Source organism: Aotus nancymaae, unplaced genomic scaffold (assembly GCF_030222135.1).
Source record: "Aotus nancymaae isolate 86718 unplaced genomic scaffold, 86718_ANA_hifiasm-v0.15.2.pri h1tg000108l, whole genome shotgun sequence".
In the NCBI taxonomy this organism is placed as follows: Eukaryota; Metazoa; Chordata; class Mammalia; order Primates; family Aotidae; genus Aotus; species Aotus nancymaae.
Window position 1 is genome coordinate 28341710 of NW_026988523.1, and position 19908 is coordinate 28361617.

The following is a 19908-nucleotide window of genomic DNA, read 5'->3' on the forward strand; positions in this document are numbered from 1 at the left end:
AGGAGAAAGGAAATGGAGGACGAGTTGCAGGAGAGAAAGGAGAAAAAAAATCCACAGTGGGGGTGGAGGAAGAACTCTGAGTGCTAACAACCCATCCTGTGGTTTTCAAAGACCACGTATAACAGCCGTGAAAGTGTGAGCCATGACGAAACTGGAGAGACGGGGCTTTAACAAGTTACCAGAACAATCTGCGAACTGAGAGCTCATTTCAACGTGAGACCCCAGTCTGAGAGCAAGAAAGAAGAACTTCTGTCTTGAGGTAAAAATGCCTGTTGGGGACCTGGGGTCCAGGAGGAGGGACGAGACGGTTGACAGGACAGGCTTCTCATGAGGTCCCTGAGAAACCTGCTTTTTGGAGGGAAATGTCCTCTGCCCTCTGGAACCTGAGGAGAATGAAACTTTTTTTTTTTTTTTTTTTTTTTTTGAGATGAAGTCTCACTCTGTTGCCCAGGCTGGAGTGCAGTGGCGCGATCTCAGCTCACTGCAACCTCTGCCTCCCAGGTTCAAGCAATTCTCTTGCCTCAGCCTCCCGGAAACTTTTAAAACTAAATTAAACTTTTAATAATCGTTGTAATCTCCCAAGCCATCACTGACCAAGGAAAAACAGAGCAAAACAGAAATGGGCGGGGAGCTGGGGGTGGTGGTTCAGGCCTGTAATCCCAGCACTTTGAGAGGCCAAGGCTGGAGGATTGCTTGAGCCCAGGAGTTCAAGACGAGGCGGGGCAGCATAGGGAGACCCCATACAAATAATTTTTATTTTATTTATTTATTTATTTTTTAAAGATGGGGTTTCACCATGTTGATCAGGCTGGTCTTGAACTCCCGACCTCAGGTGATCCGCCCGCTTTGGCCTCCAAAGTCCTTGGATTACAGGCATGAGCCACCACGCCCGGCCTAATAATTTTTAAAAGTTATCGGCCAGGCAGGTAGCTCACACCTGTAATTCCAGCACTTTGGGAGGTCCAGACAGGTGGATCACTTGAGGTGACGAGTTCGAGAGGTTACTTCTGCCTGCTGGACCAGCACGCTCCTTCCATGGGCATTCGGGGGTCCTGGTCCCATTCTGACACTGCTCAAATAGAGGAATTCCGCTAATTACCAGAGGAAAGTCACCAAAGTTAGATCAACGTTCTGCCGGAGCCCTGCAAGGCCTGGGCTGAGACAACCCGGGAGGCTCCACAGGGCTGGCAGCTGGCCCTGTGAGGCACGTCTGGGGGAAGTTCATGTCCTAGGCGGTGTGCTGTGGGGGCGACAGAAACAACAGAAGCTTCTAGCCACTGGCATGTTTTTGTCAAAGTAAACCTGGAAATTTCAGGATTAAAAAAATGATTTAGAAATCATTTTCCCCAAGTTCCATTATTACACACTTCAGTGGAAAGACCTTTAACCAAAGAACCAGGAGATCTGGTTGCCTCAGTTTCCCTACTTGTAAAACGAGGAGCCTGGTCAGCAGGAGTTCTTACTGTAGGCCCACGGATCCCCAAGAGGCTCATGAATAGATTCATTCATGGGATTTGTGAATTTTGGGGGAAAATATATCTGTATTTTCACTAATCTTATTTTTATTTTTATTTATTTATTTATTTATTTATTTTTGAGACGGAGTTTCGCTCTTGTTACCCAGGCTGGAGTGCAGTGGCGCGATCTCGGCTCACCGCAACCTCCGCCTCCTGGGTTCAAACAATTCTCCTGCCTCAGCCTCCCGAGTAGCTGGGACTACAGGCGTGCGCCACCATGCCCAGCTAATTTTTGTATTTTTAGTAGAGACGGGGTTTCACCAAGTTGACCAGGATGGTGGTCTCGATCTCTTGACCTCGTGATCCACCCGTCTCAGCCTCCCAAAGTGCTGGGATTATAGGCGTGAGCCACCGCGCCCGGCTAATCTTATTTTATTTTATTTTATTTTATTTTTTGAGACAGTCTCACTCTGTCGCCAGGCGCCAGGCTGGAGTGCAGTGGCGCTACCTCGGCTCACTGCAATCTCCACCTCCTGAGTTCAAGAAATTCTCCTGCCTCAGCCTCCTAAGTAGCTGGGATTACAGGCACGCACCACCACGCCCAGCTAATTTTTGTATTTTTTAGTAGAGATGGGATTTCACCATGTTGGTCAGGATGGTCTTGATCTCTTGACCTCGTGATCCACCCGCCTCGGCCTCCCAAAATGCTGGGATTACAGGTGTGAGCCACCACGTCCGGCTTTTCACTAATCTTTAATTGAAAGTTAGCAATTGTTTCAGTTATGAATGTAGACAACGAACCACAATAGACTTTGCCATCCGTAGAAAAGGCAAATACTTTCAAATCTCATTACAGTTGTTACAGATTTCTCCAAATGTCCTTAACGCTCAGCACTACTAACAAAATCGCGACAGTTACTAGGCTGATGCCAGATCTAAAGAAGCACGTGTACTGCCCTATCACACATTCTTCTAGGGTTTTGACAACGGTCTTGTTATAATTTGTTTCCTTTGTTAGCCCATGTATCTTATTAATTTTTAAATGTTATTCTGAGAAGGGGCTCCACGTGCCTTCCCAGACCACCAAAGGGGTCCACAGCGCCTTTACGTCAGGCGCCTGCTTGGGTGTGTTGAGCAGGAAGCCTGGGATCTGACATGTGCCTCCAGCGCCCCCTACCCCCCAGCCCAAACCTGTTTACTAACAAGTCAGGTTCTACTCAGGCAGTTGGGGTTGTGGAGATTGAAAAAGCAGCTTTCACAGCTGCAAATGAGATCTTTCTGGGCATCTTTGTATACAGCGGTATTTGTGGAGCTCAGAGCTGACCTTCCAGCTCCTCTGAGGGGTTAGATCCGGGCTGTGGCAAGGCTTTCTGTGTCATCTAACCGTCACCACATTTCCACGAGGGAGCTTTAAACACAAGAAGAACGTGAGGCTGAGCGAGGTCCAGGCATGTGCCACAGGTCACACAACGCTTGGATTTGAATCCAGACGCCCGGGAGACGCCAGGACCCCCACCGAGGCGCCTCCCACCTGAAGGTGCAGGAAGGAGGGGAGCGTTTCCCGCTATCTGCGGGCGCTCGTCTGGGAGGCCCCGGGCCCCGGGGAACATCAAAGGTGAGGATGCCAACTCCACGGGCACCCTCCTCCCTGCCGGCGCCGGGGCTTGCGACGTTTTAAGAGGGGAGACCCGCCCCTGGCATGTGTGGCCTGGAAAGTTCCCAGACTTCTCACGACCACCTCCTCCCCGCATTGAGGGCCAGGTGCCGTCCCCAGGACCCACCAGGCCCAATTTTTCACCCCCTCGTCTCCTCTGCTAGTTTAGCTTTTCCTGGGTAGCCCCTATGCCCGCGGGACGGTCCAAGGCGGGAGTGACGAACGCGGGGCGGGCGGGGGTCACCCCGGCTTCGGCTGGAACACAGCGCCCTCTAGCGGCCACGGTGCGGAATCGGCGCCGCCGGCCACCGTCACCCCAGGGTGCCCCCTCCCGGGCACCAAGGTCACTTCCCACAGCATCCCTGCCCCGTGACCCCGCCGGCCCCCAGCGCGGCTGAGGGCTCCACGACAGACTTACACGCTCCTCTTCAACTCGGGCCTAGGCACCGCAAAGTCTGGCCACTCCAGCGGACTGACCGCTGCATCCGCGCTCCGAGCCGGGCCGCCTGGCCGCCGCAATCTCCTTGGAAGCGGTGCCTACCCCGCGCCCCTCCCATCCCCCTGCACCAGTTCCGTAGGAAACACGCCTAGAGGAGGAACACGACCTTCTCAGCGTTCCATAGCTACCTAGTGCGGAGCCAGGACTGGAACCCCGATCTCCTCAGCCCACTCCCCGCCTTAATGCACCACCGGATTATTGAGGCACCAGCTCCCCATAGCCCACTAACTTCTGTGAAGGCCTAACTCCATTGCTATCCTGCAGCCTTTCCGCATCCTTCATCCAGAATTTCTCCTTTCCTCTTTTGACACTTTATGACCTTCTTACCGTTCTTCGTACAGTCGTTCTTGTGTTGCAGCTGATCGTGGATGGATCAGTGGCTGTGAGGAGAGGGCCAAGGGGACTCCAGGAGAAAGACTTATAAGTTGGGTTAGAATTCTGCTCCCCAACTTAGGAGCTGTGCCACAAGGCCTCTGCAAGCCTCTATATACTTCGTACAAATAATAAACTTTAAAAAATAATAATGGCTTAGTGTTTAATAAGGACTAAACACAGTCTCTTGTATGTGGATGTGCCTGGAACACTGTCCGTGGATTCCAATATAAGAAAGCATAAAAATAATCATAGCTAGCCGGGCGCGGTGGCTCACGCCTGTACTCCTAGCACTTTGGGAGGCCGAGGCAGGTACATCACAAGGTCAAGAGATCGAGAACAACCTGGCCAACATGGTGAAACCCCGTCTCTACTAAAAATACAAAAATTAGCCGGGCGTTTGGCACGCACCTGTAGTCCCAGCTACTCGGGAGGCTGAGGCGGAAGAATCGCTTGAACCCAGGAGGTGGAGGTTGCAGTGAGCCGAGAGTGGGCCACTGCGCTCCAGCCTGGCAACAGAGCAAGACTCTGTCTCAAAAAACACAAAAAACACAATCATAGCTAGCGTTTATTGAGCCCTTACTCTCAGACAGGCACTACGCTAAGTAGTTTACGTAGGTTAATTTGATCCTCACAACCCTAGAAGACAATATTTTGTCACCATTTTATAGGTAAACTCATTTTCAGAGAGGTTAAGAAACGTGCCCGGTATTACACAGATAGTAAATGTTAAAGCCAGATCTCAAACATGCAGGTCTGACGCTAGAGACGATTAGACCACTAAAACATCTGCCTCTGCTCTGTTAGTGAGCTCTCCGTGCCTCACGGTGCCTGACACGTTACAGATGCTCCGTGTTTGTGAAATAGGACTATTGATTAAGGACTGAAGCGCCTGGCCCAGGAACCTAAGAAACTTGACCTTGTCATGCAACTATTAAGTTTTAGGACCAGGATTTGAACACACTCTGGCTCTAGAGTCTGTGCTTTTTAACCATAATCCTGGACTGAATGAGTCATTGCAATCCTTCTTTATCTTCCTCTTTGAATCAAATGATGCTTTGTCACTAAGTATTCCATGTTTCATCTCAAGAGTCACCAGGACATTCCGGTGTAGCATGAAGGTATAACGCGAGAGAGGGGACAAGAAGAGGTCAAGGCTAGGAAAGGACATTGGGGCCACACCACGGGCTGCTGTGGGGCTGTTTTATCAGGACTGTGACCAATGTATAGATAAGTACAGACAAAATTAACAATCGTCTCTACTTAGGTTTTCTTTTATATCTTTAGTAGTACTTTATAGTTTTTTTCCTATGGGTCCTATTTGGAATCATGTTACATTTTTCTGGACATTTTATGGGTTTTTTTGGTTGCTACAATGAATGGGACTTTTTTTCTATTATATTTTCTGACTCATAATTATATTTAGGAAAATTAATATCTTATGTATTCATAAGTACCTTATTAAATTGTATTTATTTATATACACTATTTTAGCTTATTGTTTTATACAAATTATAATTACATAACATTCTATTCTGTGGATATGCAATAATTTATTCAGCCATTCTTCTACCAATTGGGTCTTCACCTGTTTCTTTTTTTTGGTGGGAGCTGGAGGGGGACAAAGCTTTGCTCTGCTGCCCAGGCTGGAGTGCAGTGGTATGATCTTGGCTCACTACAATCTCCATCTTTCAGGTTCAAGCAATTCTCTTGCCTCAGCCTCCTGAGTAGCTGGAATTACAAGCATCTGCCACCATGCCCGGCTAATATTTGCATTTTTAATAGAGCCCAGGTTTCAATCATGTTGGCCAGCTGGTCTGAAACTCCTGACCTCAGGTGATCCGAGCACCTCAGCCTCCCAAAGTGCTGGAATTACAGGTGTGAGCCACCACGCCTGGACTTCACCTGTTTCTAATTTTTTGGTATTATCAACAATGCTGCAGTGAATATTCTTGTACATATATACTAGCACACTCATGCTTTTATTTCGGTAAGCTATAGCCAAAGGGACAGGGTATGTGCATTTTAAATGTTAATATATAATGAGTATTCCTCCAAAGTTCCATAACAATGTATAGTTCTACCTAGAGCGAATGATTTACCCTGTTTCTTCTTATCCTTACCAAAATTGGATTAATCAAATTTTTTTTTTTTTTTGGAGATGGAGTTTTGCTCTTGTTACCCAGGCTGGAGTGCAATGGCGCGATCTCGGCTCACCGCAACCTCCGCCTCCTGGGTTCAGGCAATTCTCCTGCCTCAGCCTCCTGAGTAGCTGGGATTACAGGTACGCGCCACCATGCCCAGCTACTTTTTTGTATTTTTAGTAGAGACGGGGTTTCACCATTTTGACCAGGATGGTCTTGATCTCTTGACCTCGTGATCCACCCGCCTCGGCCTCCCAAAGTGCTGGGATTACAGGTGTGAACCACCGCGCCCAGCCGGATTTATCAATCTTTTAAATTTTTGTTCATTTAACAGGTGGTAATTCTGAAATTCTGAACTCTGAATTTTTAATTTGTACTTCCCTGAATACTTGTAAGACTGAAAAACTTTTTATTCCATTTCCTCTTTTGTGAACTGCCTATTCAGATACTCTATCTTTTACTGTTTCTAATAATTCTTAAGTTTCTTGGGTTTTCCAGATGTAAGTTATATCACATAAAAATAGTAATAATTTTGCCTTAAGATTTCCAATATTTATACCCTTTGCTTTATTTTCTTTTTTCTTTATTATTATTATTATTTTTAAAGACAGGGTTTCACCATGTTGGTCAGGCTAGTCTTGAACTCCTGACCTCAGGTGATCCACCTGCCTTGGCCTCCAAAGTGCTTGGATTACAGGTATGAGCCACCACGCCCGCACGCCCAGCCTTCTTTTTTTTTCTTTTTCTTTTTTCTTTCTTTTCTTTTTTTTTTTTTTTAAAGATGGGGTTTCACCATGTTGGTCAGGCTGGTCTTGAACTCCCAACCTCAGGTGATCCGCCCGCCTTGGCCTCCAAAGTGCTTGGATTACAGGCATGAGCCACCACACCCGGCCTATTTTCTTGCTTAAATGTAATGTCAGACACTTCGAGAACAATGTAAAATAACAGAAATAATCGGAAGCATCTCTGCCTTGCTCCTAATATTAATAGAAATTATCCTATATTTGACCTTTAAATATGATGCTGAAATTTTATCTGAGATATACATTTCTCCACTATATTGAATAGTATTCATCCATTACCATTTTACTTAGGATTTTAGTGGGAATTAATGTAAGATTTTATCAAAAGGTAATATTGACTTTCTTTTTTGATCCAGTTGTATGTTAATTAATAGAATCCTAATATTAAATCATCCAAGAATTTCTAAAAATGAAACCTCATTCCATTTGTCATGGTGCATTATATTTTTAACATCTTGCTGGATTGGTTAGTTAGTTTTTGTATGTTTGTAATTTTTGTTTGTTTTTTTGAGACAGACGGGTTCTCAGTGTCAACCAGGCAGAGTGCAGTGGAGGTCATAGCTCTCTGCAGCCTTGAACTCCTGCGCTTCTCCGACCTAAGCCTCTTGAGTAGCTGGGACTACAGGTATGCACAACTACACCTGGCTAATTTTTTTAGTTGTATTTTTTGTAAAGACAGGGTCTCACTTCATTGCCTAGGCTGGTCTCAAACTCCTGGGCTCAAGTGATCCTCCCATCTTGGCCTCCCAAAGTGCTGGGATTATAGGCGCGAGCTGCTGCAATTTTTAAAAGTTTAAATAAAATATGAAACAGCATACGGCAGCATGTGAAAGGAATAATATACTATGACCAAATGGTTTCCGTTTTTGTTTGTTTAGGACTGCAAAGATGTATCAATTTTAGGAAATCTATTAATTAGATCACTATCTTAATATATCTATAAAGAAAAATAATATGATAATTTCAGTTGATATTTAAAGGCAACTAATAAGACATTCACATCCATCCCTGACATTTTAAAACTTTTTTTCTTTCTTTCTTTTTTGACACAGAGTTTCACTCTTATTACCCAGGCTGGAATGCAGTGGCGCGATCTTGGCTCACTGCTACCTCCACCTCCCGGGTTCAAGTGATACTCCTGCCTCAGCCTCCTGAGTAGCTGGGATTAGAGGCATGCATCACCATGCCCAGCTAAGTTTGTTATATTTAGTAGAGACAGAGTTTCTTCATGTTGGTCAGGCTGGTCTCGAACTCCCGATCTCAGGTGATCTGCCCGCCTTGGCCTCCCAAAGTGCTGGGATTACAGGCATAAGCCACTATGCCTAGCCTAAAACTCTTAATAAAATAGAAATAAATATATATTCCTTAACGTAATAAAATACATCTCATTCTCAAAACTACTACAATACTTAATAAGGAAATATTTAAGCATCCCCCATTAAACTTAGAAAAAACACAGAGATTCATTATTACCATTATTATTTAATATTTTTTATGGAGATATTAACCAATACAATTAGAAGAAAGAAATCAGAGGTATAAAATAGAAGAGGAAGCAATTGTTATTTACACATAATGTGATTGCATGACTGGAAAATCCAAGAGAATCAACTGAAAATCGATAGAATTAAGAGAGGGTAGCTGGATATGAAATTAATACCTGGTAAAAAAAAAACAAAACCTTTCATATACAAACAACAAAGAAGAATGGAAAGATATAATGAATGATATAAAGAGACTGAAAAAACAAGTTAAAAGATACAATGGGTAAAAGATGACATTTTCAATAGTGACAAAGAATATGAATTACTCAAGAAACAAACTTAGCTAAGAAATGGACAAAGACGGCCAGGCGCGGTGGCTCATGCCTATAATCCCAGCACTTTGGGAGGCCGAGGCGGGTGGATCACGAGGTCAAGAGATCGAGACCATCCTGGTCAACATGGTGAAACCCCGTCTCTACTAAAAATACAAAAATTAGCTGGGCACGGTGGCGCGCGCCTGTAATCCCAGCTACTCAGGAGGCTGAGGCAGGAGAATTGCCTAAACCCAGGAGGCGGAGGTTGCGGTGAGCCGAGATCGCGCCATTGCACTCCAGCCTGGGTAACAAGAGCGAAACTCTGTCTCAAAAAAAAAAAAGAAAAAGAAAAAGAAAGAAAAAAAAAAAGATACAATTATAAAAAGTAAAACAAAAAAATGCTGAATGAAAAGTATAGCCTCAATCAGAGCGAAACTTTCCTAAACAATGCAGGAAACCCAGACAACTTAGAGGAAAAGATATGTTGAATTTAATTACATACGATGTAAATTTTCCTTGTGGAAAAAAAAAGCATCATAAACGAAGTGAAGAGATAAACAACAAATTGGGAGAAAGTATTTGCCTAAAAAATGACAGCTGGGTTAATATCTCTAGTATAGAGAAAGTTCCTGAAAGTTGAGGTTTTTTTTTTTTTTTGAGACGGAGTTTTGCTCTTGTTACCCAGGCTGGAGTGCAATGGCGTGATCTCGGCTCACCGCAACCTCCGCCTCCTGGGTTCAGGCAATTCTCCTGCCTCAGCCTCCTGAACTGGGATTACAGGTATGCGCCACCATGCCCAGCTAATTTGTTTGTATTTTTAGTAGAGACGGGGTTTCACCATGTTGACCGGGATGGTCTCGATCTCTTGACCTCGTGATCCACCCGCCTCGGCCTCCCAAAGTGCTGGGATTACAGGCGTGAGGAAAGTTGAGTTTTTAAGAAATATAAACACACAAGTCATAGACAAGGGAATACCAATGACCAAGAAGCATATGAAAAGATTCTCAACCTCACTAATCATGGAAAGGCAAAATAAAACAGATCTCTAACAGAACATCTGATTCTCAACAGCCTTTTTGGAGAGCAATCTGATTATAGTAGCAAAAAAGTATTAATGCTCATAGTCGTTAACCCAGCAATCTAATTTAATTTAAAAAAAAAAAGTAAGAAAATAGGCTTTGGTGTCTCCCTACGTCTCTCCCTTCTCCCCACCCCCACCCTAGTATATCTCACTTGGCTTACCACCTCACTTCCCAGCCAGCTGAACATTCATGCCCAGACCTTCCTCTACCTCCATCACACTCTAGCCAATCAAAGCTATTGCCTGGGGTGGGGAGATGGTCTTGGAGCCCTGGAAAGCTTTGTCTAGTGGGTCCCCCTGTGCTTTCAGGAGACTGAAGCCAAGGATACCAGCAGAGCCAACATTTGCTTCAAGTTCCTGAGCCTGCTGACAGCGTGCAGAATGCTGATGGAACCTGGCAGAGGCTGCTGTGCCCTGGCCATCCTGCTGGCAGTTGTGGGCATCCAGTCTGGTGGTAAGGATAGGCCCTAGAGCAGAGACAGTCGTGGCGAGGACCCTGGGCTTGTGGGAAGTTGGATCCCGTGATTTTCTCTGGTGGGGAAGCAAAGGACTCACTCTTCTTTTTCTTCTTTTCTTGTGGGGGTGGGGACAAAGTCTCGCTCTGTCACCCAGGCTGGAGTGCAGTGGTGCGATTTCGGCTCACTGCAACCTCCACCTCCCAGGCTTAAACAATTCTCAGCCTCCCGAGTAGCCAGGACTACAGGCGCATGCCACCATGCCTGGCTAATTTTTGTATTTTTAGTAGAGAAGGGGTTTCACCATATTGGTCAGGCTGGTCTCGAACTCCTGACCTCAGGTGATTCTTAGGCGCCCGGCCAACTCACTCTTCTTGACATTAAGTAAGAATAAAAAATATGGCGTCTTTTTATTTTTTGTTAGAACTGGTACTACTGCCTCTCTACCATTCTGCCTCTGCTACGGGTGTCAAGGACCCTGGTAATCTGTGCCTCAACCTAAGATTCCTTTAGGCTCTCATTTATTATTATTATTATAATTATGGTTCTTTTTTTTTTTTTTTTTTTTTTTTTTTGAGACGGAGTTTCGCTCTTGTTACCCAGGCTGGAGTGCAATGGCGCGATCTCGGCTCACCGCAACCTCTGCCTCCTGGGTTCAGGCAATTCTCCTGCCTCAGCCTCCTGAGTAGCTGGGATTACAGGCACGCGCCACCATGCCCAACTAATTTTTTGTATTTTTAGTAGAGACGGGGTTTCACCATGTTGACCAGGATGGTCTCGATCTCTTGACCTCGTGATCCACCCGCCTCGGCCTCCCAAAGTGCTGGGATTACAGGAGTGAGCCACCGTACCCGGCCGCCTCTCATATATTATAAATGTATAAAAGCCAGGCTTGAGATCTAAATACTACAATCTTTCTTTCTTTTTTTTTTTTAAGATGGAGTTTCGCTCTTGTTACCCGGGCTGGAGTGCAATGGCACGATCTCGGCTCACCGCAACCTCCGCCTCCCGGGTTCAGGCAATTCTCCTGCCTCAACCTCCTGAGTAGCTGGGATTACAGGCACGCGCCACCATGCCCAGCTAATTTTTTGTATTTTTAGTAGAGACAGGGTTTCACCATGTTGACCAGGATGGTCTCGATCTCTTGACCTCGTGATCCACCCGCCTCGGCCTCCCAAAGTGCTGGGATTACAGGCGTGAGCCACCGCGCCCGGCCTGCTAATCTGTTTTTATATTAGGCTTTAAACTCTGAGAGTGGCTAGGCATGGTGGTTCATGAATCCCAGCACTTTGGGAGGCAGAGGCAGGAGGGTTGCTTGATGCCTGGAGTTCAAGACCAGCCTGGACCACATAGTGAGAACCTGTCTCTGCAAAATAATAAAAAACTAGCCAGGCATAGTGGTGCATACCTGTAGTGTTAGCTATTCAAGAGGCAGAGGTGAGAGGATTGCTTGAGCCCAGGAGTTCAAGGGTACAGTGAGTCACAATTGTGCCACTGCACTCCAGCCTGGGTGACAGAGCAAGACTTCTTAAACAAAAAAAACTTAGCGGGGCATGGGTGGCTCACGCCTGTAATCCTAGCACTTTGGGAGGCCGAGGTGGGTGGATCATCTGAGGTCAGGAGTTCAAGACCAGCCTGGCCAACATGGTGAAACCCCCATCTTTAAAAAAAAAAAAAATTAAATTTTTTTAAAAAAAATCCTCAGTCATCTAGTGGTTAGGAAGAAAAAAAAAAAGGTCTGACAGTGGGGGTCATGTCCTAGTCATCACAGCCCCAGCCAGGTTTGGCAGAGTGAATGCCTAAACATATTTGTTAACTGGAGGAACAAATAAACCTATGGATTAATGGACACTTTGAGCTTATTATTTAGACCCTCAATTTTCATTTTCCAGATGAATAAACTACTGCCCAAGGAGTTAGGTAACTTGCTTACAGTCACACGGCCATCGATAGAGCTGTAATTTGTATTTCCTGTCTGCAGCGCTGCTGCCAGCTTCTGCTCCATTCCTTCCTTGAAGATTTCTAGCGATAAGGAGCAGTTACGGTGAAACTCAAAGAACGTGACCTGACCCCCGGGTAATTCTTCCCTTTCCATTCCAGGATGCATGAACATCACCAGCTCAGCTTCCCAGGAGGGAACGAGACTAAATTTAATCTGTACTGTGTGGCATAAGAAAGAAGAGGCTGAGGGGTTTATAGTGTTTCTGTGCAAGGACAGGTCTGGAAACTGTTCTCCTGAGACCAGTCTGAAACAGCTGAGACTTAAAAGGGATCCTGGGATAGATGGTGTTGGTGAAGTATCATCTCAGCTGGTGTTCACCATAAGCCAAGTCACACCGTCGGACAGTGGGACCTACCAGTGTTGTGCCAGAAGCCAGAAGTCAGATATCCGCCTTCAGGGCCATTTTTTCTCCATTCTAGTCACAGGTGAGTCTCCAATACTCCTAATGCCACCAGGCGGGACAGTGACCAGGGCTGACAGCTGGAGATATAGCCAGATGGATCAGGTCCTGGATAGGCAGTTTCCTTCTTCCTCAGTCCTTTCCATCACTCCCATCGGCAGATGCTGCCTTTCTTCAAAGTCCACATATAAACATCATCTCATTTTGCCTTTAATTTTAAAACTCTTACTGGGGTGGCCATTCCATTTTTATTGACAGGGAGATGGAGTCACAGGGGTTGAAGAGACTTGTCCAGTGCTACTCATTGACCAGCGCCAGTAAAAGAAGATAGAAATTAGGCCTTCTGGCCGGGCGCGGTGGCTCACGCCTATAATCCCAGCACTTTGGGAGGCCGAGGTGGGTGGATCACGAGGTCAAGAGATTGAGACCATCCTGGTCAACATGGTGAAACCCCGTCTCTACTAAAAATACAAAAATTAGCTGGGCATGGTGGCGCACGCCTGTAGTCCCAGCTACTCAGGAGGCTGAGGCAGGAGAATTGCCTGAACCCAGGAGGCGGAAGGTTGTGGTGAGCCGAGATCGCGCCATTGCACTCCAGCCTGGGTAACAAGAGCGAAACTCCGTCTCAAAAAAAAAATTAGGCCTTCTGATTCCCAATTCAGAGGTCTCCCAGAAATGTGGCTGTATTTCTAAATTCAGACAAAGAGATCAGGTGTGAGATAAAATGGGTATCTGTCTTAAGGAGCATTTATTTGGAAGAAACAGAAACTCATTCAAAGTGCCATAAATTAAAGGAGGATAAAACAAAGCAAGAAGTACAGCTGGCCCTCATGAGTTCCAGTTCCTGGAATCAGAAACCAGAAAGGGGACAGGACCTAAAACGGTTACTGTCGCAAACTCTGCGGCAGGGAAGCCTCCGGCTTCTGCAGCTGTTTCAACCCAGTGTCCACTCCCCGGCTCCATTACTACTTTGGCATATCTTAAATATGGCCGCTCCAGCCCCAGCTTTATATGACTTCCTTAAGTCAAATTGTGCCCTACAGAAAGCATCTCTCTCTGTGTTCCTATATTCCCAGACAATAGAGCAAGCTTTCAAAATGCTGTGGAAAAAAAAAAAAAACTTTACCCAAAATTATATATTCAGCCAAACTATAAACCAAATGTGAGGAAAGAAAAAAGACACTATCGGGCCGGGAGCGGTGGCTCACGCCTGTAATCCCAGCACTTTGGGAGGCCGAGGCGGGTAGATCACAAGGTCAAGAGATCGAGACCATCCTGGTCAACATGATGAAACCCCGTCTCTACTAAAAATACAAAAAATTAGCTGGGCACGGTGGCGCGTGCCTGTAATCCCAGCTACTCGGGAGGCTGAGGCAGGAGAATTGCCTGAACCCAGGAGGCAGAGGTTGCGGTGAGCCGAGATCGCGCCATTGCACTCTAGCCTAGCCTAGGTAACAAGAGCGAAACTCCGTCTCCAAAAAAAAAAAAAAAAAAGAAAGAAAGAAAAAAGACACTATCACAAGATGCTATGAGTCAAAAAAAAAATTGCTTTCCGTGTGATTTTTTTTTTTTTTTTAGATGGAGTCTCCGTGTGTTGCCAGGCTGGAGTGTAGTGGCACGATCTCGGCTCACTGCAACTTCTGCCTCCCGGGTTCAAGCAATTCCTCTGCTTCAGCCTCCCATGTAGCCACCAAACCCAGCTAATTTTTTGTATTTTAGTAAAGACGGGGTTTCACCATATTGGCCAGGATGGGTGGATCACGAGGTCAGGATTCCAGGCACCTGCCACCATGTCCGGCTAATTTATATATATATATGCGTGTATATATATATATATATATATACACGCATATATATATGCACACACACACATATATACACACACACACATATATATACACACACACACACACACACACACACACACACACATATATATATATATATATTTTTTTTTTTTGGAGACGGAGTTTTGCTCTTATTACCCAGGCTGGAGTGCAATGGCGCGATCTCGGCTCACCGCAACCTCCGCCTCCTGGGTTCGAGCGATTCTTCCGTCTGAGCCTCCCAAGTAGCTGGGACCACAGGCGCATGCCACCATGCCCGGTTATATCTTACTTTTTTTAAAAAAATAAGTATCGATTACGCACACACCGCCCTCTCCCATGAAAAACTGGCCCAGAGCCTTTGAACAAACGTTTTTAATCACCTTCTATGGTTCCTAGTTAATTCAAATTTTCTACTTGTCTAGTTTGATTGACTTCGTTCCTTGCTTCCTCCTTCATCAAACTGTCATCGCGAGTGGCTTCTGTGACTGTGCTCCCTGGTTCTCTACCTGCTTGGCTGTCTTTTGCCTTCTCTATTTCCTCCTCCCACCTCTCAAACATAAGTATTTCCCAAGACTCACTCCTCACCCCTTCAACCTTTTCTCTTTACTCTCTCTTCCAAGTTCTCATCTACCCATGATTTAAACCAGCATCTCTCTGCAATTGACTAGCAAATCAACTTCTCCAGCTCGAACGTCTTTCGTAAGTTTTAATTGAATGTTTAAACTAACAACTGTACTCTTAGCTCCTGGATGCCCTATCATTTCCTCAAACTCAGTATCAAACCTATCCTCCTGTGTGTGATCCTATTTCTGTTCATGACTTAGAGTCAACTTTGGTTCCTCCTTTTTTCTTAACCCCCAATTCACAGAGTTACTAAGCACTGCTATTCTTCCCCACAGCAGTAGTTACTGGGGAGAAACAGCAGTATTTTGTTATTCCTTTCCTTCCAAAGGTGTTTTTCAGGTGTTCATCACCTCACACTTAACATATTCCAGTAGTCTCCTAACTAGTGAGTCCCTTGAGTTCAGCAGCTGTGCCCTATTCATCTATCTCCCACACCTACCACAGGGCCTGGCTCTGAGTGTTCCCTAATAATGGTCCAGCAACTCTCAATCCATTCTGCATACTACGATCAGCTCGTCTTTCTAAAATGCTAATTTGTACATGCCATACCACTCAGAGTTTTAATGGCATCTCACTGTCTATGGGATAAAGTCTAAATTACTTTAGCCTGGCACTAGAGACTCTATACAATTTCATTCTATTTATGTGAATACATTGCTTCAGTTAAATTGCACTAGTGGATACTCCTCTCTCATTCATCTAACAAGTATGTATTATGCATCCCAGGTCCAGCGCTAAGCCTTGGAGCAAGAATGAGGTACAACACAGTCCTTGCTCCTTATAATCTAAAATTCCTGTTCTCCTAATACATTTTTTAGTTGTGAAGATTGTCCCTAAGAAAGAATGCTTTCCTCATCTTCTCAGCATATTTACATATTAAAGTCAGCACATCTAGATGATTCCCCAAATATGGAAATTAGATGCATTTTGGAAGGTAAAACTAGTTAAGAAGAGACAGGTGGCCAGGTGTGGTGGCTCATGCCTGTAATCCCAGCACTTTGGGAGCCCGAGGTGGGCAGATCACGAGGTAAGGAGATCGAGACCAGCCTGGCCAACATGGCAAAACCCCATCTCTACTAAAAATACAAAAATTGGCCGGGCGCGGTGGCATGCGTCTGTGGTCTCAGCTATTTGGGAGGCTGAGGCAAGAGAATCACTTGAAACCAGGAGGCAATGGTTGCAGTGAGCCGAGATTGCGCCACCGCACCCACACTCCAGCCTGGGTGACAGAGACTGTATCTCAAAAAAAAAAAAAAGAGAGAGACAGGTAACATAATAAACAATGTTGGCTGGGTGTGGTGGTTCACACCTGGAATCCCAGCACTTTGGGAAGACAAGGTGGGCAGATCACTTGAGATCAGGAGTTCGAGACCAGCCTGGCCAATATGGTGAAACCCAGTCTCTATTAAAACTACAAAAATCAGCCAGGTGTGGTGGCACATGCCTGTAATCCCAGCTACTCGGGAGGCTGAGGCATCCAGCCTGGGAGAAAGAGCCAGAGTCTGTCAAACAAACAAATAGAGCCAGACTCTGTCAAATAAAATAAAAATTTCTGCCATTTACTGAGTTCTTACTGTGAGCCAGGCATTGTGCTAAGTGATATTATATTATTTAATCTCCATGGTCTTTTGAGCTATTGTTCTATGATGACTCCAGCTTGAGAATAATTTATGTTCATCCAACTAGTAACTGCTGGATAAAAATCCAGATCTAGGCTGGGTGTGGTGTCTCATGCCTGCAACTCCAGCGCTTTGGGAGGCCAAGGCAGGTGCATCAGTTGAGCCCAGGAATTCAAGACCAGCCTGGCCAACATAGTGAAAATCTCTCTACAAAAAAACCCCAAAAAACAAAAATTAGCTGGGTGTGGTGGCACATGCCTGTAGTCCCAGCTACTAGGAAGGCTGAGGTGGGAGTATCGATTGAGCCCAGGGGGTTGAGGCTGCAGTGAGCCATGATCACACCACTGCACTCTAGCCTGGATGACAGAGCAAGACCCTGTCTCAAAAAACAAAAAACCCAGATCATTCCAAAGAGCAAGATTTTAACTTATGCTAAATTGCTTGACCCACTCTAGAAAATGGAGATATTTGGGGATACCCAAGTCCAAGGTGACTAAGCTGTTTCAGCTATCTCTGTGGCAAAACTTTAGAATTACTTTAAGGTCTATTTGCATCCCCAGCATCTAACACACAGGAGATTCTATACTTACTTACGGCTGCTTAAGGACATCATCATTACCCGCAATGTTAAAAATACTTATTTGGGTAATGAATTATGGCGGGAAGTATCCTTGGAGATCACAGAGATGTCTTGAGATGATGCAAAGGGAGGTATTGATGATTTCTGAAACCCTCCCCTGATCCATGATTCTCTTTTGAACCAGAGACAGGGAACTACACGGTGACCGGATTCAAACGACGCCACCATCTTGAGTTCGGCCATAGCGAAGGCACTCTCAGTTCAGGCTTCCTACAAGAAAAGGTCTTCTGGGTGATGCTGGTCACTAGCCTGGTGGCCCTTCAAGGTATGTCCAGAAGAGCCATAAGCACCGCAAGCTGTAAGTGTACTATTATATTTCTGCCGCCTTGGTTATTCTCCAGGAGGAGAAGGTTGGAAAGGAAGTCCAGAGGGAGGGAAAAATGTTCAAGCCCTGGCTATCCACAGCAAAGTTCAAACCAGTCTCCCTGATCCAAAGGCACTAAAGACTTCACATATCTAGAGGAAGACAAATGAATCCGATTTTTCAATGGGTAGGAGGTCAGACTCATTAGGAAAGAAGGCCTGGGAGAGAGGCAAGTTAGTACAACTGCCTCTACTCACTGCACGGACAGAGGGCTACAAGTTGAAGCAACAGATTTTTGGCTTTTTACGGGAAGAACAAGGCAAGAGATACTTGGTTTGGAGGTGGGTTTTGAACAATGCAGCTCCTCAGCAAAGGCTGATGGCCAGATTGAGTATATTAAACACACGCAGCTGAGTTCTCTGAGCACCATTTATCCATATGGTTTACCGTTTTCCCTATAACAAAAAGTGAAACTTCCAATAATTTGTCATTATGTTTCTGCATAACAAGCAACTGATAGAGGTTTTTGCCTGTCCTTGGCATTCTTAACTCCATTTTATTTAGGTTCTCCTCAAATCAGTAACTATCACTGTTTTGAGTGGCATCAGAATGTAAGCTCTATGTATGTAAAGACTTTGTCTAGTTTACCCCAAGTCTCAGACATACCGCAGGCTTTTCATAAATTTGTTAAAGAACGTGTATGATGAATCAGATGCTTTACACATGATGATTCCAACTTTATACAACCCTTGCAAGCAAACATCCCCTTGTTACCCATCAGGAAACAGACATAAAGAAGTTGAATGGGGCCTGGTGCAGTGGCTCAAGCCTGTAATCCCAACACTTTGGGAGGCCGAGGTGGGCAGATCCCTTGAGCATAGGAGTCTGAGGCCAGTGTGGGCGAAACCCATCTCTACAAACAAGTACAAAAATTAGGTACGGTGGCATGCGCCTATAGTCCCAGCTACTCAGGAGGCTAAGGCAGGAGGATCACCTGAGCCCAGGCTGGTTGAGGTTGAGTGAGCTATGATCATGCCATTGTACTCCAGCCTGGGTAAGAGAGAGACCCCTTCTCAAAAAAACGTTGTATGTTGCCCTTCATGGCAATTAATACAGATCCTTCTCACTCTAAAACCTTACACTCAGTAATGACCTACTATATGCAAAGAACCTCTTACCTCCGCCACCTCCCTCATTCTGAGATTGCCTCCCCCTCTTTCCAGAAACAGGACCCCCAAAACATTCCCTATTCCAGTCCCTTATGTGCAAGTCATCAAAAGAAAACAGAGATTTCAAAAAGAAAACAGAGACCTTATCTGTAATCCTTGGTGAGGATCTTCCAAGTTTAAGCCTATGCCAGTTTTCAGGAGGAAACACGAATAAGAAACAGTCTGACCCTTTAGACACAATTTTTTTTACTGACTCTAACTTCCCTTGGTTAGGCTACTGTAACCAATAAAATACATTTTATTGGGCCGGGCGTGGTGGCTCACGCCTGTAATCCCAGCACTTTGGGAGGCCGAGGCGGGTGGATCATGAGGTCAAGAGATCGAGACCATCCTGGTCAACATGGTGAAACCCCGTCTCTACTAAAAATACAAAAAATTAGCTGGGCACGGTGGCGCGTGCCTGTAATCCCAGCTACTCAGGAGGCTGAGGCAGGAGAATTGCCTGAACCCAGGAGGCGGAGGTTGCGGGGAGCTAAGATCGCACAATTGCACTCCAGCCTGGGTAACAAGAGCGAAACTCCGTCTCAAAAAAAAAAAAAATTTATTTTAGAATAAAAATTCTAAAGGGGAAATTGAGTCTAGACATACAACCTACTACCAGTTACTATCTTTGATTCCCAAGTCATCCTAGAGGAAAAAAAATAAAAATATTTAAAAAAATGTCTGGGCTTCTTTCCCTTTTCCACTCAAGTGAAGAAAATGAACTTCTGAATCCAATCTTTTGTTTTCTCCTATCTTCAATTCAAGTAGCTTTAAAGTTAACAAAAGGAAAAAACTAAAGCTCAATATTTGATTAAACAAGAAAATATACACTACTTACAAGCTTTGTTTATCCTTCTCCCCCAACTCAAGGCTTGGTAGAATTATAGAAAGAGGCAGTATTCAGAATAGTACACGTGCTTTCTCAGGGCTAGAAACATCATAGATCAAGTTATCATGCTTACACAGGGGGAAAAGGAGGAGGGAGTTTTCCTGGATCCCTGTGCCCCTCTCAGCTC

At 45.2% G+C, this 19908-nt stretch overlaps 1 protein-coding gene across 1 annotated transcript in view; it reads left to right on the forward strand.

The window, feature by feature from the left end:
* The window catches only part of CD160 (CD160 molecule), a 20880-nt gene continuing 972 nt past the window's right edge, over positions 1–19908 (forward strand). The window contains exons 1-4 of the mRNA XM_012471977.3: positions 1–259; positions 10118–10262; positions 12364–12690; positions 17502–17642. Coding sequence (XP_012327400.1) covers positions 10190–10262; positions 12364–12690; positions 17502–17642 — 541 coding nt within the window. The 5' untranslated portion in view covers positions 1–259; positions 10118–10189. The remainder of the gene's footprint in view (positions 260–10117; positions 10263–12363; positions 12691–17501; positions 17643–19908) is intronic.